Source organism: Euprymna scolopes, chromosome 20, assembly GCF_053919585.1.
Source record: "Euprymna scolopes isolate OS-2025 chromosome 20, ASM5391958v1, whole genome shotgun sequence".
In the NCBI taxonomy this organism is placed as follows: Eukaryota; Metazoa; Mollusca; class Cephalopoda; order Sepiida; family Sepiolidae; genus Euprymna; species Euprymna scolopes.
In genome coordinates this window covers 16924015-16948632 of record NC_136501.1, presented here as the reverse complement: position 1 = coordinate 16948632, position 24618 = coordinate 16924015, and the positions used below count along the sequence as shown (strand labels likewise).

General features: G+C 34.6%; 1 protein-coding gene across 7 annotated transcripts in view; it reads left to right on the top strand.

Annotated features, from left to right (window-relative positions):
- Window positions 1-24618, top strand: part of LOC145241334 (dystrophin-like) — a 1936823-nt gene that overhangs the window by 399382 nt on the left and 1512823 nt on the right. For 6 of the 7 annotated variants that reach the window (XM_080104172.1, XM_080104173.1, XM_080104174.1 and 3 more), the window contains one exon: window positions 1330-1569. In XM_080104172.1, coding sequence (XP_079960298.1) covers window positions 1330-1569 — 240 coding nt within the window. Of the gene's footprint in view, window positions 1-635; window positions 1128-1329; window positions 1570-24618 lie in introns of those variants that run through there. The other variant, XM_080104177.1, reaches the window with a different exon arrangement.

The window sequence follows — 24618 nt, the reverse complement described above, 5'->3', positions numbered from 1 at the left end:
TAGGTTCCGTGGACATGGATCTAACGTAATAACTTGATTTGAGGCCAAAACAATAAATTTTCAGGGGTCATAATAGGGGTCAAAGTTTAAAAAATTACCCCCTTTTTTTTTTTGCTCAGCATACACCTCTAAACACCCGGGCAACGCCGGGCACCCATGCTAGTATGTACAGAAATATCAAATTAATATTTACTTATATATTTACTTTTACAAATTTTATTTTAAAATTACTCGTTGTTTAAGAAATATCAAGAAATCCTCGTAAGTGTATATGACGTTTTATTCTAAGTCGATAATGAAACCACGTGGCTTTTTTTGTGTGTGAAGTCTAGACAGCTAAATAGCAGCGATTACTTACGTCTTTGCAGTAAAAGCGAATGCTTTTAGTAGATTTGTGTTTTGTGGTTTTAATTTCAGTCTTTAAATTATAGTCTTCTAATATTACCAATAAAGCGGCACAGTTAGAACATGTTTAATTTTGTTTTTTTTAATGTTTAGTTAGTCAATAGTCGTATCTATTTTAAAGACAAAAAACAAAACGCAAAGAAAACCTCAAGTTGTAAAAGTTAGCCTTAAGAGTTTGTGCCCTGTAATGTTAGTGACTTCTTTCTTTCTTCTTCTTCTTCACTTAACTCGGTTTTAGTAGAGAGAGTGAAAGGAGCTACTTACTAAGGGAGGGAAAGAAACCTGATATTACAGGCTGAAGATTATCTATATACTTCCTGGCATTACTACTGGACTATTTTGAGACTTTTTTTTAGCTTATGTATGTGTGTGGGTAAAAATACTCTAGATTTTCCACTGTAAATTAAAAAAAAAAAAAAAAAAAAATAGGTAGTTTCTTATTTAGTGTTAGTCCTAGTTGGCAGCTGAGTGTGAGGTGGATAGGTGGCCGTGGTCGGCCCAGTCACAATTCCTACTGTGTTTATATTCTCAGTTATCATAATACTGTTTCGTTTACACTTGTATATAGTCAGCGCAGCTATTAGCGTGAAAAAAAAAAAAAAAAAATTATGGTCGGTGACAGTATTGGATACATCCCGCAGAAACCCCAGAAAAAGTTAACTTGACCGAAAAAACTTCATAACTTGTGGAATCTTACCGCACTTAATTCCCCTTATGTTTATGTGAGTGTTTTTTTTTTTTGTTTGTTTGTTAAACTTCCGAAATGTATTCATTTGTATACGGGTGCGTTTTTATATTTAGATGTACTGCTTCAACGAATTATTTTTAACTAGGGTAAAAAAAAAAAAAAAAAAAAAAAAAAAAAATACGACGATAGCTATGTGATTTTTTATTTTCTTTTTTTCATATATTGCGCGTCCCCAGTCGCTGATGTCGTTAAGTAGTGGAACCTCGAGTACATCAAGTCGTCACAGCATCATGAGCACCAGTTCTTTGGATCTTCTTTCATACCAGGACATGTTGGAAAATGTCCTCGCCTGGCTTTTGGAAGCTGAAGATGTTATTGCAAAACAAGAACCGGTTGTGGATATTACAAATACATCAGCTGTCGGACCTGATCCACCTGGAGTCATGAAAGTCAAACAACAATTCAACGAGCATGAGGTAAGTTAAGTATCATTTACTCCCCCCCCTTTTTTTTTTCACTATAAAAAACTTGATTTTTAGCTAGGAGCAAAGTGTAGTATGTGATCTGATAATATACTTAATCTTTTCTGTCCTTGGTAAGCTTTTTTTTTTTTTTTTTTTAACTGGTTTTTCACCCCAAACAAGGCACAGTGCCAGTTGGATGTAAGGGGCTACTATTTGGGACAAAATTTGCAGAGATACTGTGTGGGGAGTTGGGCCGCGAGATATCTATTCACATTACACTTCCACATGTCTGTACAGTCAGAAGCAGGGACCCGATAGGGAATTCCAAAGTATAGCAGTTTGAGGGAAGAAACTAGAAGGCTTTCCAGCACTGAGGTGACACATCAGTGCTGGAAAGCCTTCTAGTTTCTTCAGTGAGGTGTCCCTACAGTGTAGGGGTGAGATTTTGCTGCATGGTCGGGGGTATTATGTAGGGGGGGTACAAGAGCTTGAGGTTCGTCGGAGCACTTTCCATAAAAATACTTGTAAAATAGACAGTAGTGCATGGTGCAACAATGCAACATTTCAGTGAAGGGACAGAGGTTTGAGTTTGGTCCACAGTGTAGGAGGACCTATTAGGTTGGTGACTCTTCTGAATCTTGTCTAAGAGTGAGAGTCTAGAAGCAGATGCGCCATCCCAAATGTGACAACAATACTCCGTGCATTGCATGGGTGATGAAATCCTTCTAGACCGAAGCCGTTTTAATTTTTGTCACAACAAAGAGTGCACCTATTTGGGAGCTAGATTTTTTTTACACGTTGAAAATAGACTTTATGTGTCTAACTCTGTACTTATGCTGCACTTCAATTTCTTGTTCTCTATCAGTGGAGGAGAAATCCTTTACGACTGAGACAATTTTTATTGTTGTTCCTTTTCTCCACGTTAAAAAACGACCCTGGTGTCTAACTCTGTCCCGTGGGGAGGCATTGTAAGTAGGAACTCTGTACTCATGGGTAGGCAAGTAAATAAGGATTTGATGTGACATAAGGTTGTCTGTTTCTTTTTTTTTTATGGGGGAGTCAGCTTCTCATGAGGGAATATCCTAGATTAGATCTGTAGGGATACCTCAGATTGCCAAGCAATAAACCGTTTTCTATCCCCCCCAAAGTGGCAATGCCTGGGAGGATACTATCCTGAGACTAAACAGACCCATATCCCACTTTCATTTTAGCCCGGAAGAACCCAAAGCCGATAAGTAAATAAAAAGCAAAACGAAAATTCCTGTCTGTCAGGTTTTCTAAGCATGGTGTTATTTTTTAGACTTTTACTCAATACACCATTCAAAAACTTTCTTTAGATAATGAAATTTAAAAAAAAAAAAAAAAAGTGTTTCTCCATGCATTACCTCCTCCTTTCAGAGGGTGGATGTGTTTATTGTCTGTCCTGGTCTACTTCGTCAGCGAGATTGTACAGAATTTAATAAGACAAATTACTCCCTATTGACTTGCCCAGTAACGAGGGCAAAGTTAGGCAGGCACAATGTCAGTTTTTTAACATGGGTGAAAATACAGCCATTTTAAAAAGAGTCACTTTGGATTTGGATCGAAATAATTGCCTTAAGTCGAGAAGAATTTCTTTTTCTCTGACATGAGAAAGAACAGATGCTACACTTTGAATTATTTTTTTGCTTTAAATTACAAAAAATTGTGATCATTTTTCATTCTCTATCTTATAGTCTTAAGTAGAATAAATGCAGTGACCACAATACCACATTTACTTTTGTGAACACTGAACAGCCTACTTAAAATATCCCCAATATGTTGAAAAAAAAATGTAATTATATATATTACTCTTATTCATCCCAAACAAGACAGATTGCCATTTGGATATAAGGGATACTATTTGGGATAAGAGTTACTACAGATAGACAATGTAGGGAGTTGAGCAGAAAGATGTCTGTTCACATTTCATTTCAATTTCTGCATGCCACTACAATCAAAGGGAAGAAGTTATTAGACTAGAAGGCTTTCCGGTATGTAGGGATATCTACAGTGAAGGGGTGGGATTTTGCTCCTTGTCAGGTTAGTCATGGTATTTACGTCAAAGGGGCACAAGTGCTACGAGTTCAGAGCACATTCCATTAAAATACTTATAAAACAGACATAGGGAACATAGGGGTGCAACATTGCGGCGATGGGACAGAGGTTGGAGTTTGGTTGATAATGCGAGAGCTATACATATATATTTGTATATATATTTGTATATTTTGGCAGCAAGTTATTATTCAAGCATGTCTGATTGAACACGGCAGATTTATTCTTTTTTCCGATTTTTCTGGATATCTTTCCCATTTGCCGAGCGGTCTTTTTTATATCGGCTGGCATGTTGTATAAAATGGCGCCAAAGAAAAAGAAAACAACAACAATAATCACTCCTGATGATAATCAGATGCACTGATAGAAAGCACTTGAGAAGAACATGGCTGAACAACAACTTTTGGGCGCCATTTTATACAAGATGCCAGATGATATAAAAAAGACCGCTCGGCAAATGAAAAAGATATCCATAAAAATCGGAAAAAAAATAAATCTGTTGAAAAATCAATCAGATGTGCTTGAATATATATGATTACTTCATTTAATCACAAATTAATATATGAAGATATAATTTGGTGCATAATTTTCAGTATTTACTTCAACAGTGCTCAATACATAGGTAGAGCTAGGTAGTAAGTTATGAAAATATATGGTAATTTAAGCTACACAGAATAATCTGCGTTTCATTCTCAAATGAAAATTCGTCAGGCTTATGCCTTACGAATTCTCACGAGAATGAAACACGGAATATTCTGTGTAGTTTAATTGCCATATATATTTTTATAACTAACTATATAAATATATTTATATATATGCTCTCTCGCTAATGTCTGTTTTATATGTATATACAGGGTGTCCCAAAAGAAGCTGACGGATTTTACATTTGATTAACTTCCTCAATATTTAAGTTATGCTTACCAATTTTCATATGTAGGTAGATGAGCCTCTCACTGAATTTTTTAAGATATAGTAAGATATTATAGTCTACTTATTCTAATTTTATTTACACAACTTAATCTAGGGTATGTTTTTCACAAGTTCTAATTTTAGTTATGAAAAATGATGTTACTCAAATGTCCACCATTTTCATTTTCACACTCTTGTGCTCTCTGCAGGGCATTGTCCGGCACATCACTTAATGTTTCAGGGCTTATGGCCCCAATTTCTTCCTCTATATTGTTTTTAAGGGCATTTATTGTGGCTGGTTTTATTGCATTGGGAGTAGGGGAATATGTTGTGTTGAAGTTTCGTCAAAATTCTCTTTGAGTTTCTGATGTTGACTCATTCAACCGAAAATACGACTCTACGATAAATATCCGCCCCTCGGTAGTGTAACGACCCATTATGACTTTGGAAGGGTTACTCAAGATGATCTGAAAAACTAAAAGAAAAATATAAAAAATTAAGAAAGTTATCAATTTGTTTTAATCATCAGCTTCTTTTGGTACACCTTATATATATATATATATATATATATATATATATATGAGAGAGAGAGGAAATTAATATTTTTAATTCTTTCTGTGATCTATTTCATATCTATCTATAAAAGTGAGAATGTGTGTGTTTTTTGTGAGTACACTTCTCAACCTATATACTCAACGAATTCTTTATCTACAGACTTAAAATTCGGTGTCCAGACATGTGGAAAACTTTTTAATCGGTTTTCATCCGGAAAAAAAAAAAAACAGCTGCTAAGGGGTCAAAATTGAAAAATTGGTACTTGGGGGGGGGATGTCATCGGATTTTTATCTGTTTGTCAACTGTTTGACGAAGTTTGAAAACGCTTTTTAAAGCTGTGGCAGGCTGGCCTAATGGTTATCATACTTGACTCACTGCCTTTAGGTTTTGGTTTCGATCTCGGTTGGAGCATTCTTTATTTTACTTACAAGAAGCGAACTATTTAGAACAAAAAAGCATAATACTCGCATGCACATGTCTTAGTTTCTTTCGGGTTTTTTTTTTTTGGTTTTTTTATACTACATTTTATTAAAGGAATTTAACGTTACATTTAATACTGAGCAACGCCGGGTACATCTAGTGTATATATATAGAGAGAGAGAGAGTGAGAGAGACTTATATGTAATATACTGAGTTCGTGTAATTCAGTGAATTTTCATATACCAATAGGTTTTAAGCCAAAAAAGGTTGACTTATGGATTAAGCTACAAAATTATCACATTTCATAATTGAGTATTAATATACTATATGTGCAAAATCAAGACTTCAAGACAAGGTGTTGATGACAACGAAAAGTATATTTTATTTTATGTTACAATTGTTTCAATGTCCAGTTCGACAGTTTCAAGCATTATATCGTCTGAAAATTTTCAAAAACTAGCATTTCTTCAGACTTTATGAATAAACCCACTTTTAGCAATGTAGCATTATATAATGCTTGAAACTGTCGAACTGAACATCGAAACAATTGTAACATAAAATGAAATGCACTTTTCGTTGCCACCTTGTCTTGAAGTCTTGATTTTGCACACACAGTATATATATATATATATATATATATATATATATATATATATATATATTGTGTACAGAAAATTGTTAGATGAGACAAGTCATTGGTACCGTCGGTTTCAAGCCCGATAATTAGGACCGTTTAAGATATCCTTATCAAGCTCTCTTCAGCTAATATTCGTCGGAGAGAGCTTGATAAGGATATCTTAAACGGTCCTAATTATCGGGTTGAAACCGACGGTACCAATGACTTGTCTCATCTAACAACTTTCTGTACAGAAAATATAAATACGCTCTTATATTTCGGATTTTCGTTTTAATTGAGCACTCTGCTGGATTTCTTTTTCCAAAAAAACTAATCATAAGCTGTATCACCTGAAGAGGTTTCTAGTTACTAGTAGCTGCCTGACTGAAACATGCTCATGAGTGTAGCAACATATTACTGCTTATGTAAAAACAAATAAAGAGTATTCATTGGAAAAGATACTGCACTTTGATCCCAGGCTGAAATGCAGGAAAGTGTGGAAATAAGTTGTGTATGCCACAGTTTGTTCTTACTAAGAATGCTCCTTTTTGGGAGCTGGGTTTCATATGTCACTAACCCACCCCGGACCATGTGTCAACCTTTGTCCTCGTTGGTAGACAAGTAAATAGGGACAGTTTGATAAGGAAATATGATTGCACTAAAATACTTTATATATATATATATATATATATATATATATATATATATATATATATATATATATATATATATATATAAGCTGTGTGTGTGTGTGTCTGGTCACGAATAGGCTCCTATATGGTTGACTATTTTAAAAAACTGATTACATATAATGATAGAAGATGTATCGAGACACACGAATGGGTATGTTTGATCTGGCAGAACGGTGGTTCATTAAAATTGTGGGGTCTGCGTACGCGCCTGGTCCACAAAATATGGAAATAAAAAATTTTAAAATTAAAAAAAAAAAACGTTTACAAGTGTGTTTGATATAGATGTACATAATAACACTTTGATAAGTATGTTTTAAGTTAAATAGGTATGGTATAATAAAATTGTGGGGTCTGCGTTCGCGCCTGGCCTCCATAGAATGGAAATAGGCACAAACTTTAATAAAGACTTTTCATATCTATCTGCGTAAGTATACTTTGATAATTATGTTTCAGTTTGAAGAAATATGGTATAAATACTGAAATAAAAATGGAAGACGTTGAAAAAAAAACCCCTAGAAATTTGTATTTTGGGCTGAGTTCATTCCTTGCAACAATACATATATATAACATTATGATAATATATTTATGGTAACTAAGCTACACACACACATATATATTAAGTAAGGGGTAGCATGGTTCCAATGAGAGAAAAGTGTATATTTAAAGAAGTGGAGCTATCAATATTTATTACTTTTTTAAAATTTGTTCATTATCTAGTAGTTTGCATTAAAAAAATTTTTTTTTTTAAATGTTTGTTTCCAATATGCTTGGCTCTCTTCAGATATCATTTGGAAAAAATATTGTAATCATATATATATATATACATATATACACTTCTGTCTGTTTGAACTGGAGTTATGTCGGTTAAATCTGTGGTATGCATGCTGCCCTTGAGCAATGGCAGCTGCACAAGTAGAAGTAAACCATTGGGGAGAGTGAGGCTTGCTATAAAATTTCCGCTTGGGAACATGTGCTTCAATTGCCGTTTTAAACCATTCAGCGGTCTCATTTGCCCTCAGCTGGGTACATTTTTACAAGGAGGCGGTCAGTTTTTGCGTCGACATTTTCGCAAAGTCATCATCTTGGTTGAATTGACTATGCTTAATTTTTTCTGGTCGTACAATGGAGACTTCGGCTAAGACATCAGTTTTTTTTTGTTTTTTTTAACCTTCTTTTCCTCCTTCGCTTATGGGTTTGAGCCTGCCTGCCTACTATTACTTTTTTCTTTTTTTTAACCCAAACCTCTCTCCACCCAAACTGCCTACTGTTGTTTTGATTTTCCCTCGCTACTACCACTTTTTACCCTCCCCCCATCCAGGGTTCCTTACTATGCCATCTACACACACCCAACCAATGCCGGGCACCTCCACTACTGTTGTTTTGATTTCCCCCACTTCGGGGTTCCTTACTACACTATTTCCACACACCCGAGCAATGCTGGGCACCCCACTAGTATATATATATATATATATATATATATATATATATGTGTGTGTATATATATATATATATATATATATATATATATGTGTGTGTATATATATATATATATATATATATGTGTGTGTATATATATATATATATATATATATATATATATATATATATATATATAGGAATGTTCAGTATATGGAATTAGTGTATATGCATGGAAACAAACTATTTAAAATAATGACACAGACGCATTTAGAGCACTGATATTATAAATATCCATGGCAGGTGCTCGTCTGAACTCCAATCTCTGGTCCCCTCCCGCCAATCTTTCACGGAAAACACCCGTCTAGCTGAATCCACTGTGAAAAATTTCCCCCACTCTATATCTGTGCCTAAATCAAAACGCGGATTCCATGAACAAAGCTTCTTTCTTAGAACTGCACGCCTGTGGAACTCTGTTCCGTCTGCCTGCTTCCCACCTGACTGCAACTTGGATCTCTTCAAGTCCAACGTTAACAAATTCCTAATGAACCACCCCCTTAAGTAAACACTTCATCAAATCTCCACACTAACGTACTGTACTTGCAATAACCCTTATCCCTGAGTGGCTTCCGGGCCTTGATAAGTGGTGACCACCGTGTAAAAAAGAAAGAAAGAAATACATTGTTTTGAAATCGCATCATATTATTTCCGGTATTGGTATACTCCTTTATAACGAAACTACTCGATGTTATCAATATATATTTATTGATTTCAAATTACAAATAAAACTAAAATCTATTGATTATTATAACGAATTAAAATACTAATTAATGACAAGAAAAATGGCACAGTATTAATAATACAAGTAACAATAGCACAGGTAACAATGCAACGAGTAAATAAATAGTAAAAAAATGGCACAGGGGAAAAATATGGATGTAGCCGAAGTGAAATTTAAAATCGAAATAAATTCTATTAAAATATTTTAAAAATATTAATTAAAATATCAGTTTTTTGTTTATTATACCATTCTTTCTATATCAAATTTTGTTTATCAAAACTTGAATTTTGTCTGGAGAATGCCTTGAAAATGGACATTGAAAATTTGTATGAATCGTATGATACCATTTTTATTTGAAATTTTTTATCATCAGCCCCTATCTTCTAATACACACACATTCTTTTAAAACAAAAAGAGTTTTTTTTTTTTTTTTATTCAATTTTCATCCCCAAACAAGGCACAGTGTCACTTTGAAGCAGGGGGGTACTATTAGGGACTTAATTAGTGGGGTCATAATGAAGGGAGATGAGTAGAAAGATGTTTGTTAACATTATACTTGAACTTCTGCATATCATTGCAGTTGGGAAAGCAGAATCCCGGAAGGGAGTTCCAAAGACCGGTGTAGCTTTTGAACTGAATGACAACCGACTATGTTAGGATTAGTTTAGGGTTAAAAAAATAGTTCAGTTCTTGTCCGGTTCAAAAACTGTACCAGAATCAAAAAGAGATATTTAAAACTTGAAGACAGATGAGAATTATTATTTTTGACAAATTTTAACAGAATTAATATTCTTCTCTCATAGCAGTTATTTTAAAAGTTAACATAAATTACGTTAGGTTAGGTGCATAGCTTGGATAGTTTCACTACATGCTTGAGAACAAAATTCTACAACTAATCATGGTCTTGGGATCGATAGTTTTCTTGTGATCACACATGATTTCGCTAATTATACCGAAGTTCTTGCTAAAGGCATCTTCAGTAGTGAATAAGTATATGGTCCATCAAAACCTGTACACTTGTATTGATTCTCCGCTTACAGGAGCCATGCACCTTCTCAATGTCAAAAATGATTTTCCACAAAACTGCGGCATTGGTTTGTTGATGATCACCACAGGAACTACAACTCTTTGTTTGGATTAGATTTTTGTTCAAGGTTTACTCCTCCAGATCTACCGTGTTCTGTCTATATCCATACATATTAATGGAATGGTAGTGAAAGATTTACGTATTTGTGAACTGTTATCCTCGTCGTCATATTCACACCACGTTTCGGCCAACTCATCCTCTGGCCTTCCTCAGGTGATTAACCAAGACGGGATAGAAATGCTGAGTCTCATAACTGTATCCGCAGTAATTACTGCCTTCCATAGTTGCTGTTGTCTCACCACGTTCTGGCTAATTAATCCTCTGGCCTGCTTTGGGTAGGATTGAAACCGCTATCTTCAGACAGTGCTCACCTGGAACCGTAGAAATTCAACGCCTCTATCCATGGCACAGATAAGGTTGTTGTTTTTTTTTTTACATGTTAGCATGTATTGGACAGTTTTTAGAAATTGACTTCCAACCTAACCTACCTCTGACCAGATCTTTATTTATTTCTCATCCCCCGAGTCTATTCCCATGTTTTCCTTGGCCTTCCTCTGTGAACTGAACCTGCAACCTACACTGCTAGCTCAAGAATTTCCATTCATTGTTTCAATGTAGTCATACAATCGAAATTTCTGGTTCTGTACACATCTCCTTCAACTGTCCAGATTTAATCTTTCTCTGACGTCATCAGATCTAACCTCATTTTTAACATCACATCATTTTTATATCATTTCTCTTCGTGCAATGCATGTTAAAACCCTCACTAGCCAGGTTTTAATCCACTATAACATCACATGCGTACGCAGATACCTGATATAGATTCTTCCCTTTGGTGACAGTTGTAAAACTCTGCTGGATACAAATTATAGAAATTTTCTGAACTTCATCTGTTCCTAACTATTACATCTACTGCAAATATTGTGAATAGAAAAAAAAAATTTTTTTTTTATTTTACTATATAGTCACTCAAGAATAAGGGTTAATGGGTGTCAGGTGAGATAACACCGTGATAATCAGTGAAATTTGGTAGAAATTATTTAAGAGAATGGCTCAACACGAGCTTGTTACATTGGACTTGAAAATGACTCTCATTAGTCAGATTTTAGTTCGATACCTCATCACACAACGTACATAAATACCTGATATAGATTCTTTCCTTTGGTAATAGTTGTAACACTCTGCTGGGTAGAAATGGCAGAAACTTTTTTAACTTCATCCATTCTTAGCTGTTGCAATAGGACTTGCTACAAATATTGCAAATATATATGGGGATACCAAATTGGTTAAAGGGAAAATTATTACCAACTCATACTTAGGTAAAAATGCACTTTCGTAAATAATTGAATTCATTCAAAACATATCGAAAAACACAAAAACAAATACCATCTAAGTAAATTGCGATATATCCAAACAGTCTTGCGAGGTGGATGAGCGAGTTAAGAGTTTAGGCTCATTATCGTGGGGTCCCGATTTCGAATCTCGCTAGATTCAGCCATTTTGATGAGTCGCAGACGATGAAACACATATCAGTGGATAATTATATTTTGAAAACTATATATATGTGTGTGTTTGCTCTAAGAATCACTTATCACAGTTCAGAGGTCACTCAAGAATAAGTGCTAAAGAGTATTAGGTGAAACAATACTTTGAAAGTCGGTGAAATTTGGTAGAAATTAATTATTCAATAGTATGGCTTAACACAAACTTGTTTATGAGGGATTGGAAAATAACTGTTATAGTCCCTTGGGAAACAGCTCCACAGTATTGTGTTCCACAGACAGGCAGTTATGATAAAAGAAACTTTTGCTCATGGAATTTTCGTTTAGTCTTAGGCACAAATAGAGAGCAAGGGAAATTTTGTTGACTGGTTATAGCGAGACAAGTGTTTGCCGTGAATATTTTACAGTGGGGGGGGGGCTAGAATGAAGCTCAGTCGAGCACCTAAAATGAAAATAACGATAGAGCAGAGAGAGGCTCGCAAATCTCTTCTGTGAGAAATAAGTAGCAGGGAGGAGAAAAAGATGAAGATAGTAGTCCGAATTATTCATATGAATATTTTGTTATTTTGATTTTGCGTGGCCGATCTTTGCTAATTACTTTTTCTTTTTAAAGATTTCATTCTGTTCAGTCTCAAGGTGTGGATTTCTTCATTTTATAATTCTTAGAATAGCACTATTGTTCTTTGTACCAATGTTCCAAAATAACTTTTTGTTTGGGGGGAACAAAAATCTTCATATCTTCGTATTAACTGTTAAGATGCTGTCCTGATTAAATGTTCATCTTATTTTAAATACTTGACGTACCTACTCAACGTTGCCCGGGAATTAAAGAATAACTGAATTATTTATAAAGAAACAGAAATTACGAGGTGCCCTCAATAAGTTTCCAGACTTTTTTTTCTATAAGCATTTAAAATTGTTGTAGACTCTTGAAAATTCAGTATATTATTGCTATACATCTTATGAGATGACTGACCAATTTTTATGATTTCACATTCAAATTAACAGCTACAGCAAGAACTGGAATACACCCTACTAAAGCGCGACAGTCATTGCTGATGAATTTAAAAAAAATACAATATGGATGTGAGGACACTTTAGAAGAATGATATGCAATAAAATTCTTGAAAAAACAAATGCCACAGAAACGTATGAAACGTATGCTTCAGACTACTTTTGGACCATCTTTCATGAATCGAGCATCAGTTTTTGAGTGGCATAAGAGATTCAAGGAAGGCAAGGAGTCTGTGAGGGATGAAGAGTGGTGTGGGAGGACCTAGGCAGTCAGAACACTAGAGTTGACTGGCCAAATAAAGAATTTCATGAATAAGAACCGTTGTATGTTTATAGAGACAATAAGTTCACAGTTTGATGTCAGTGAGGGAACTGTACATATAATTATTTGCGAGGAATTAAAGATGCGGAATATTTGTGCAAAGTTTGTCCCAAAGGTGCTCCATCCTTGTCACAGACTATTTTATTGGCATCACAACAGTTCCTCACCCTCCTTATAGTCCAGACCTTCCTCCCAGTGACTTTTCGTTATTTCCTAAGTTCAAGGAAAACTTTAAAGGTTGTCGTTATGAGACAATTGAAGAGATGGACTCTCCCGTCGATTGCGACGTATGAGCTTCCGCCACAACGATTAAGTTGCTTGCAAATTCACACAGATGTTTTGTTTATAGCGGTGAAGGCTTTGTGTAGAACCAACCACACTTTTTGGCATTACTGCTAAGCTTTGTCGGTGCAGATGACTACCACAGGACAGAGTATACAGTAGACCGCAAGTTTTTACATCAGTTACCTTCTCCTATATACAAGAAATCTGAATCAATATTGCTTCATAAATAAACTATATATATTTTTTTTTTGCTCGAGTCACCACTTATCAAGGCCCGAATGCCACTTGAGGATAATGGTTAATGAATGTAAGGTGGTAGTGCAGTATACATTAATGGTGTAAATTGGGTAGAATTTGATTATTTATGGGAGGGCGGCTCAACAAGAATTTGTTTACATTGGATTTGGAGACTAGTATGTTGTATTCAACCGGGAAGCATCCCAGCAGAACAGTATTCCACAGATAGGCAGTTCATGGAAACTGCATTTAAATTTAAGCACAGATAAAGTGGGGGAAAATCGTATACAGTGGTTGTAGCTAGTCGAGTGTTTTTTTTGTTTTGGTAAAATAGTTTTGATATATAAAATGTCCTTTTTAATGGAGGCATAAAGAAAAAAAAAATTGAGTTTCAAAACTGAATTAATTGCTCGATCGCCCTTGGCCCAACCTTGTCATTGAAATTCCTTGAAAACTTCCATAGATGTTGCTTATATAAACTGACAAACATGGGTGTGAATAGTTAACTTCCTGGGATTCGAGGTAATTATTTTCACTGGATTCAGGGAACCATTGTGTTTAGACAATTGTAGCAATTTCCACAATTGCTTGCTTTTTAGCTTAATTTGTAATTAGAGAAACATGTTGTAGCGATCATCCAAAAAAGCAAATGAAATACAATTATTTATGACTATAAATAACTAAGATCGCAGACCAACATTTTGTTGATAAACAAATTCAGTCACTTTTACGTTATTAGTAGGGCTAGGACAACAGCATATTCTTTTCATTCTTTTGACTCTCAAGTATATATCCGACACAGTAAGACACAGTCAATCAACCGAGAACCACATCACCACTCTATATAAAAACATAAGATATTAACGAATACACACTCAAGAGTCAAAACAATGAAAAGAATATGCTGTTGTCCTAGCCCTAGTTATTAGTTATTATTTCAAAATTGCTTAAACAACATGGCTTTATGGTTTAATATTTGAACACACTTTATAATTTTTATTTTAATATTTGGTAGGTCACCACTTATCAAGACTCAGAGGCCACTCAAGGATAAGCGTTAAGTGTTAAGCAGATGGTGAGACAATATGATCAATTATGGTGCAACCTGGGTAGGGCTTAATTATTGAAGAGGGCAGCTCAATGGTTATTTATTCACATTAAACTTAAAGACGGCCATGTTACAGTCAGCCGGAAAGCAGACATACAGTATTGTGTTTCACAGACGGACAGTTCTAGGAAAGAAACTCTGCTCATGGAATTTACATTTAATTTTAGACAGAGATAGAGAGTGAGGGAAGTTGTTGGCAGTTGTTGCAGCTAGACGAGTATTTGTTGCAAAATTTTTTAGGGGGGAACCACAGATTGGAGCAAAAAAATTTTTTTTCTCTAATTGCATTCACCACTTAACAAGGCTCATAGGCTACTCGAGGATAAAAGTCAATTATTTTGTCAGGAAGATAGTGAAGCAGCAATGTCAGGATCGTTAATAATGGTTGAGATTGGTTAGAAATTAGATTAGGAGGATAGTTCAACAAGAATTTGACTTTAAATGATATTTGCAAATGAGATTGTTGAAGTCAGCTGGGAAACAGCCCTGTAGTATTGTGTTCCACTGGTGGATAGTCGATTGCATGTAAACTTTCTGATTGCAAAATTAAAAAAATAACCGTTCAATATAAATGTGACATAGAAAAAGTAATCACCATCATTATGACCCCATACTTAATAATAATCTATATATTAATACGCTTATTATCTTCGACGTTATGCAAAAAAAAAAAAAAAAAAAAAAAAACGGCTAAAAAGAAGGACAATATTGTTTGCCAAGCGATGCTGAACCGAAAGGATAAATTAAAGATTGTCTCTTATAATTTGATTTTATTAATTTGTATTGAACTATGTAGCACAATATTACTTTCTGGAGAATTGTTTAATAATTTTCTTATTTAGGTCAAGAAATGTTAATAAACTTATTTGTTGTGTGTTATTTGTTTTTCTGTCCAAATAAACAAATTTTTTGCGCTATTCAGAAAAATATGAGCTTTATGAAAGCATATTTGTTGATTAGATATATTTCTCATTCCGTGGAATTTTCACGGGTCATGCTAGCAACAATAATATTCGATTTAATGTCCGTTTTACATGCTGGCATATATTGGATGGCTTCTAGAAATTGACTTCCAAACTAATCTATCTCTGGCCAGGTCTTTATTTATCCCTCTTTCTCTCGTCCATCTTTATTACTTCATCTGACGTTTTCCTTGACCTTCTCATGTGAACTAAACCATAATAAGTCAACTTTTCTACTTCTACTAACTCCAAAAATCTCATTCATTTTTTTCAATGTGGCTATACCATCAAAGTCTCCTGTTTTGTGTGCGTCTTCATATACTGCCCTAATTTACTTTTCCTCCGAGATCATCAGAATGAAACCTGTCTTTAAGGCTCACATTGCACATCTATCATATAATTCTCATATCATTTTTTCCCTACGCAACACATATCTTCGCTCTCCACTTCCTCTGAGGTCATCAAATCTAAGCCTGTCTTTAAGACTTGGGTTAAACATGCATCATATAACTCTCATATTTCTCCCCATGCAACTCATGTCCGTAACCATCACTAAGGTGTCATTGTTAATTCTTATTTAAATTAGTTATACTGATCCGGCGTTTTTTTTTTTTTTTTGTTTTTTTTTACAAAAGAGTCCTCACTTATCAAGGCCCAGAGGCCACTCGAGGATAAGGGTTAAAGAATGTACAGTAGTCAATGGGACAGTATCATAATAATCGTTAGTAGTGGAAATTTGGTAAATTGGATTACTTAAGGGGAACGGCTCATCAAGAACTTGTTTACATTGGACTTGAAGACAAATTGTAGCCAACTGGAAAGCAGGCAAACGGAAAACAGTTCCACAGGCGTGTAGTTCTAAGAAAGACGCTTTGTTCATGGAATTTACGTTTAGGTTTAGGCACAGATAAAGAGTGGGAGAAATTATTGATAGTGTTTTCAGCTAGACGAGTGTTTCTTGTGAAAGTTTGGCGAGGGGGGACCACATGAGCACTTGCCATGAAAATAACGATAAAGCAGACTCGCAATGTCTCTTCTGTGAGAAAGAGGTTGTAGGGAAGAGAACTACTGTTCTAATCTTGGATGTTATTCTCCCAGTGTTTCAGCTGATTGGGAATCTGTAGAGAATTTCAAATAAAACTCTTTATTTAATCTATGGCGATAGCTTGCGCTCATTTTGTTAGGCATGACCAGGTAGAAATATGAAGTATATTATTACAATAGTTCATACTGAAGATTGAACCTTAACCCTCCAATATACTAATTGTTGCTTTTATCCGTTGCACCACAGGTCCTTTCAAGAATAACATTCGAGATGACATCCTATTCCAGTAGCTTCTTTCCAAGAAATGCAGGTTTATGGAACTCTCTTCCTGCTGACTGTTTTCCTCTTATCTTGGTCTGTTTGAGACTAAGCTTAATAGGCATCTTCTGTCATTGTAATAATTTATCTTTCATTCTTGTTAGTTCCTTACATTAAGTGGCTTCACGCCTTGTCTGGAACGATTTTCACAAAAAAAAAGAAGAAAAGAGTAGCCCAAATAATACAAATTGTCCAACATTCGAAAACAGAATGAATACATTTGATAGACTTTCGAAATCTTGTATTATGAATCTAATAAAGTTGGTTGTTCCAGGTTGACCGTGACGAGATGTGGCAAAGAGTTTGTCCCTAAGTGAGATGAGGTTTCATCACTTAAAAATGATAACTCAGCATATTTGGTGGCATTCTAGTCATTTCTATCTACTGTTTAATCGCAAGAAATAGGAATAAAAGACAATAAGAGATTTAAGTGGTTTAGGAATTAAAAAAAATTGCACCAAAAATTATTGTGAAAATGATTTGCAAAAAATATATTTATTTCTTATCAGTTGATACGTTGCAGTTGTAATCACTTTTGATATAGTGTCAATTCATCATCGGAAAAATCAGTGGAAAACTTTGTTTTTCATTTCATGCTGAATTGGGTTTCTATTCATTTGTTTTAATTTCTTATTATGATCCCTCCTCTTGATAATCTTTTATTCATCTTCATTCTCGTTTTTTTCATTCTTGTTTTTTTTTTCATTCTTGTTTTATTTCATTCTAATTTCGTTTCTCGTTTTGTTTCTCATTTTGTTTCTCATTTTGTTTCTCATTTTGTTTCTCATTTTGTTTCCCATTTTGTTTCCCATTTTGTTTCCCATTTTATTTGTCATTTCGTTTCTTATTTTGTTTCTCATTTTGTTTCTTATTTTGTTTCTCATTTTGTTTCTCATTTTGTTTCTTATTTTGTTTCTCGTTTCGTTTCTCGTTTCGTTTCTTATTTCGTTTCTCGTTTCGTTTCTCGTTTCGTTTCTTATTTTGTTTCTCGTTTCGTTTCTCATTTTGTTTCCCATTTTGTTTCTCGTTTCGTTTCTCGTTTCGTTTCTTATTTTGTTTCTCGTTTCGTTTCTTATTTTGTTTCTCATTTTGTTTCTTATTTTGTTTCTCGTTTCGTTTCTCGTTTCGTTTCTTATTTTGTTTCTCGTTTCGTTTCTCGTTTCGTTTCTCGTTTCGTTTCTCATTTTGTTTCTTATTTTGTTTCTCGTTTTGTTTCTTATTTTGTTTCTCATTTTGTTTCTCATTTTGTTTCTTATTTTGTTTCTCATTTCGTTTCTTATTTTGTTTCTCGTTTTGTTTCTCATTTTGTTTCTCATTTCGTTTCTTATTTTGTTTCTCATTTCGTTTCTCATTTTGTTTCTCGTTTCGTTTCTTATTTTGTTTCTCGTTTCGTTTCTCATTTCGTTTCTTATTTTGTTTCTCATTTCGTTTCTCATTTTGTTTCTTATTTTGTTTCTCATTTTGTTTCTCATTTTGTTTCTTATTTTGTTTCTCATTTCGTTTCTCATTTCGTTTCTTATTTTGTTTCTCATTTTGTTTCTCATTTCGTTTCTTATTTTGTTTCTCGTTTTGTTTCTCATTTCGTTTCTTATTTTGTTTCTCATTTTGTTTCTCATTTCGTTTCTTATTTTGTTTCTCATTTTGTTTCTCATTTTGTTTCTCATTTTGTTTCTCATTTCGTTTTTCGTTTTGTTTCTTATTTCGTTTTGCATTTTGTTTCTTATTTTGTTTCTCATTTCGTTTTTCATTTTGTTTCTTATTTCGTTTTTCGTTTTGTTTCTCATTTCGTTCCTCATTTTGTTTCTCGTTTTGTTTCTCATTTCGTTTCATTCATTCCCATTCTTCCTTGTCCGGAGCATTTTGTATTTTGACATAAATAAAGAAATAAAGATTACCTCACTTTAAAATGATTCTTTTTTTACTGACATAGGACAGAAGAGATGTGTAGTATTCAAACAGATAGTAATCTTTGTCAATTTGTTACATAACTATGCAATTTTTATTATAAGTTTACGTTTCAAATATAATATTCTTAATAATTTGCTCAAATATGGTTGTTCATGTTTTCGCATTGGCTAACTGTTGCAGTATAACTTTATGTAACGTATAAACCTGTTAACCGTATAGTTCTTGTCAAATTAGCTTCATTACTAAAGTAGGTATTATAATACCTATATCTTCTATACGTTTTAAAGTGTTCCATTTAGGTCAGAAAATCGTTTTTACATCCATGGCAAAGAGGGAGAGACTAGTGGTTGCTGCACCAGCTCATGTGTGGCAATAATAGTCCACGCATAATCAACTCCAAAATTCTATTTCTGTAAGTTTTTGTAGCTATGGCTGCTAAGGTGTTCTTAAAGCCCAGCAAATTAAGAGCACCTTAGCAGAAACTAGTATGACTCACATTCATTTCATCGTAACCAGGTGCGAACAATTAGATAAAAAAGCTATTAAAAGCATTAACTCAGATATATCTCATCTACTAAAGATCACAAAACACTTTTACTATCAATTCATTCCATCGGCAATGTTGAAGAAAAAAATTTATATTCTCTGAGCAACTAAATTAGCCATTAAAAAAAAACAAAAAACAGTATTTTTATAATAACATTTTTTTCAAAACATTTTTTTACATTCAATCAACTATTTATGTAAGAGTGGGGGGGGAGTGCTCAGACACTTGTAAAATCAGTCAAATGCCTAAGAAACCACGGTGTTGAATATTTTAATCCAACTTCAATTATTACTGAATATTGGAAGACTTTAATATAATTAGTCTGAGACTAGATTTTTGTTAATCGTGCGAGTTGGTGGGTCTTGATTTTTGTTAATCGTGCGAGTTGGTGGGTCTTGATTTTTGTTAATCGTGCGAGTTGGTGGGTCTTGATTTTTGTTAATCGTGCGAGTTGGTGGGTCTTGATTTTTGTTAATCGTGCGAGTTGGTGGGTCTTGATTTTTGTTAATCGTGCGAGTTGGTGGGTCTTGATTTTTGTTAATCGTGCGAGTTGGTGGGTCTTGATTTTTGTTAATCGTGCGAGTTGGTGGGTCTTGATTTTTGTTAATCGTGCGAGTTGGTGGGTCTTGATTTTTGTTAATCGTGCGAGTTGGTGGGTCTTGATTTTTGTTAATCGTGCGAGTTGGTGGGTCTTGATTTTTGTTAATCGTGCGAGTTGGTGGGTCTTGATTTTTGTTAATCGTGCGAGTTGGTGGGTCTTGATTTTTGTTAATCGTGCGAGTTGGTGGGTCTTGATTTTTGTTAATCCTACGAGTTGGTGGGTCTTGATTTTTGTTAATCCTACGAGTTGGTGGGTCTTGATTTTTGTTAATCCTACGAGTTGGTGGGTCTTGATTTTTGTTAATCTTACGAGTTGGTGGGTCTTGATTTTTGTTAATCTTACGAGTTGGTGGGTCTTGATTTTTGTTAATCTTACGAGTTGGTGGGTCTTGATTTTTGTTAATCTTACGAGTTGGTGGGTCTTGATTTTTGTTAATCCTGCGAGTTAGTGGGTCTTGATTTTTGTTAATCGTGCGAGTTGGTGCGTCTTGATTTTTGTTAATCCTACAATTTGGGGTCAGACCTCATACCTTCCAACTCTATAATTTATATCACAAATGTCTTCTCATGTATCCAGTAAAATTTATTTTGAGCTGCTATTGAAGAGAAATTATAATTCTCTACCCTGCACAAGGATTGAACACATAACCTTCAGATTATGAAATTTTTTATGTTTGATATATATATCTCCCCATTCTATTTTCCTCCTCCATCCACTTTTATATCGTTTTTCCTTCATTTGAAAACTTATTTCTTCTATGGAAAGTAACTATTAAGTCGCCTGACGAGGACTTCTGGTTTGAACCAACTATTTGTCTGAAACATTTTTTTTTTAACTTTCTTCCTTTGAAGATTGTAACGTTGGGTATGGGGCAGTCAAACCAGCTGCCAACATTCCTCTGCTTTTTATTGAAACCAGCCGAGAGCTCTTTTTAGTATCCTCGTTGTTCCCTTAAGTGCAATTGTCTGGATCTCTTTTGCACTTGGTCCACCAGGAATATAAGGTAGGACTTCAGGTTCTTCTTTATAAGCCCTGTGGCATCTATAATGGTAACTGGTATGATTGATATCTCTAAGATTCCTATTTCTTTTCATATCCTACATGAGACCTTGATATTTGGTCTCTTCTAGTGCCGTGACCATGTAAATTTGTTTATATTAATAAAGATATATCTTACTCTTCTTTTATTGAGAACTCTTAATAACACTCTTGAATACCTTTAACCTGGTGTATATATATATATATATATATATATATATATATATATATATAATAAATTCCACAGCCAAACAACGTCGCAGTCCACAAGAGCCATGACAGTCAAAGAACCGGAAAATATATATATATATATATATTTTTAAGATTACCACTTTACAAGGAACTGATGTTTCAAAATTTTAAGCTTTTATTGGTAACAACTTGCATACAATTATTTCGGCCTAGTGTAGTTCATTAATTATAATTTTGCAAAACTGGGCAAGCTCCTCAGCACATAGCAAAAAGCAATTTTCCAAAGTCTTTCCACATTCTATAAGCAGGAGTCTCTTAACAGAACAGTATTTTTCTTTTTCTTTGTATAATCGTAATCTTAAGAAATATTTAGAGCTCTAATACTGCACTATCGAGCTATTTTAATGAGAACTGTTATTTACTTATATGTAATACTATCCCAAATAGTAAAATTACATATAGAAAACACACATACACGCATATATATGATTACTCCATTTAATCACTAAATTAATATACGAAGATATAATTTTATGCAGAAATTTTTCAGTATTTACTTCAACAGCGCTCAATACATAGGTAGAGCTAGGTAGTAAGTTATGAAAATATATATGGCAATTAAGCTATAAAAATATTCCGAGTTTCATTCTATGTAGCTTAATTGCCATATATATTTTCATAACTTTATATATATCCTGCTTGTTTCTCTTGTGATCCGTTTTTTGCATTTGGCGAGCCAATGTTCGAACGTTCCATTCGAGTATAAAAAGAGTTTAAACTCGTTACAAAGCACTTAAGGTTTTAACGATTTTAAATGAACATTGGCCTGCTAAACGGAAAAAAAATGGATTACAAGAGAAAAAAGCAGAAATTTCCCTGCTGTTAAATGAAACATAGTTAATAAAACATGCTAAAAAACACTTTGAAAAAGAGTTAAAAACATATTTAATTTTAAAAAGGAAACACTAAATAAGTGGATAGTCCTTAATCCGCTGAGTTTCGAAGAAATACTTTCTTTCTCATCAGAGGGTAAAATTTAGCAAAATGCGGGATCGGATTTTGCTTGTAAAAGTATTTGATGAGACTACAAGCAAGTCATAGATCTTACTTGATAACAAAAAGTGAAGCAGAGGGAATAGGGTGTATAAAAAAGTGATTTCATGTGGATGGATAGTCTGGTGAAAGGTAAAGTATCCAATGACGGTAAAATCCAAAAATGCAGAATCCAAGAAAGTTAGTTAAATTTCCATTTGCACAAGTAAATACTGCTGTCATATCTGGGCAGGAGCTGCTAAAAACAGCCTATCCTGCCTTGACAGAGTACCAAATAGACTTTGTGGCTTAGTGGGGGATGCCCTCTTCTCTACCCTGTAACCTCTCTCCCACAGAAGAGACGTTGCGAGCCTATCCTTGTTTTATCGTTATTTCCATGGCAGGTGCTCGTCTGAACTCCAATCTCTGGTCCCCCCTCGCCAATCCTTCACAAAAAACACCCGTCTAGCTGAATCCACTGTGAAAAATTTCCCCCACTCTTTATCTGTGCCTAAATCAAAACGCGGATTCCATGAACAAAGCTTCTTTTTTAGAACTGCACGCCTGTGGAACTCTGTTCCGTCTGCCCGCTTCCCACCTGACTACAACCTGGATGTCTTCAAGTCCAACGTTAACAAATTCCCTAAAAACTGCCCTCTTAAGTAAATACTTCATTAAATCTCCACACTAACGTACTGTACTTGCAATAACCCTTACCCTGGGTGGCTTCCGGGCCTTGATAAGTGGTGACCACCGTGTTAAAAAAAAAAAAAAGAAGTAAATTCCAAGGGAATCGCGTAATTGGAAGATGATCCAAAGTAATCCAAAAGGCAGAAATCCGTGGAATAATTCACAAATCTGTACAAGGAAACGGAAATGAAATCCAATAATATTATTAAAAGAAAGATGAAATGTGCGTAAAAAAGACATGGAAGAAATTTAAAACTCGACTGTCGGGGCGAGGCTTGATTAGGAAAATGTATATATATATATAATCCACGGACATAGTCTCCATATTATGGCCCTTCAGTGTAGCTAGACATAGCGAGGATTTTCACGCTGTGATTCGAAACGCGATTGGTAGATCATTATAAAGTGTGATTAGCAGTGAATAATTCCACCCCCTGCACTAGTACACATGCTCTGAAAGTAAGGGAAATTATAACACTTACAAATTTTCTTTTCTGGTTTACATTTGCACTACCGAATGCTTAGAGAGCTCCATTCTTCTTTACAAGAACAATAGTTCATGCTAAGTGGCAACTGTTGATTTCCTTGCTAGATAAGCATGACTAAAACCATTATCTCTTGTGATCTTGACTGATATCTCGCCTTCTCACCAAGGAACCCTTGACCCAGACCTAGTAAAACACAATATGCCAGTAACTAATTTACATGAATTACTGGCAGAAAAAGAAGTTATTGCTTCCTTCAATTGCTGTCTATGACTACTCGTTCTCAAGGTGTTGGTAATTTGATCTCTCTAACCCACAATTATTCAAACCTGGTTGGCGGGGGGGGGGGAGATTTCAAATTGTTTTTAACCATCATGTAACATTAACCAATACAATTGCTGCCATTCTGAATACCATTGGCAAACTTTTTAACATGCCCCATGACGTATTATTTGGATTCATCAGACTACTGTTCTCATCTTGAGTGTGATTTTTCATAACGTTTCAGTTGATGTAACCTCCGACCTTCTTCAGGTGTATCTTGTCTAACTTGGGAATTTGGACGGAATGTTTGACAGAAACATTCCTGAGTTCGACAAGATACACCTGAAGAAGGTCGGAGGTTACATCGACTGAAACGTTGTGCAAATCATACTCAAGATGAGAGCAGTAGTCCGATAAATCCAGATAATATGAATAACCAATCCTCATCTCAAAAATTCAGAAATGCCAGATGATTTTTCTGAATTTTTGAGATGAGGATTGGTTATTTGTATTATTTGAATTTATCGGACTATTGTTCTCATCTTGAGGATCATTTTCATAACATTTTGTTCGATGTAATCTCTGACGTTCAGGTGTGTCTTGTCGAACTCAAGAATTTGGACAGAATTTCAAACGGAACCTTTTCTTTACTTCACGGGGGTAGCATGCTCTCGTTTCATCAGCCATGACTGGATAGACGTCCTAAGTAATTTGCAATTGTATTTTTTGGTTGTCCACGCTGAGAATTGAACCTTCAACCTTCAAGAGAACATCACTTTTACAATTGATTTTCAAAGTACTCGAACCACTGCGCCACTAGTCCTTGTGGATGTTGTGAAAACGACACAAGATGAGAACAGTAGTTCAATGAATCCAAATAATATGGCTGCCTGAAGACGCCACATAGAATTTGAAAGCATGTATATTCTAAAAAAAATATAAGGATGTTTTTTGTCGAATTT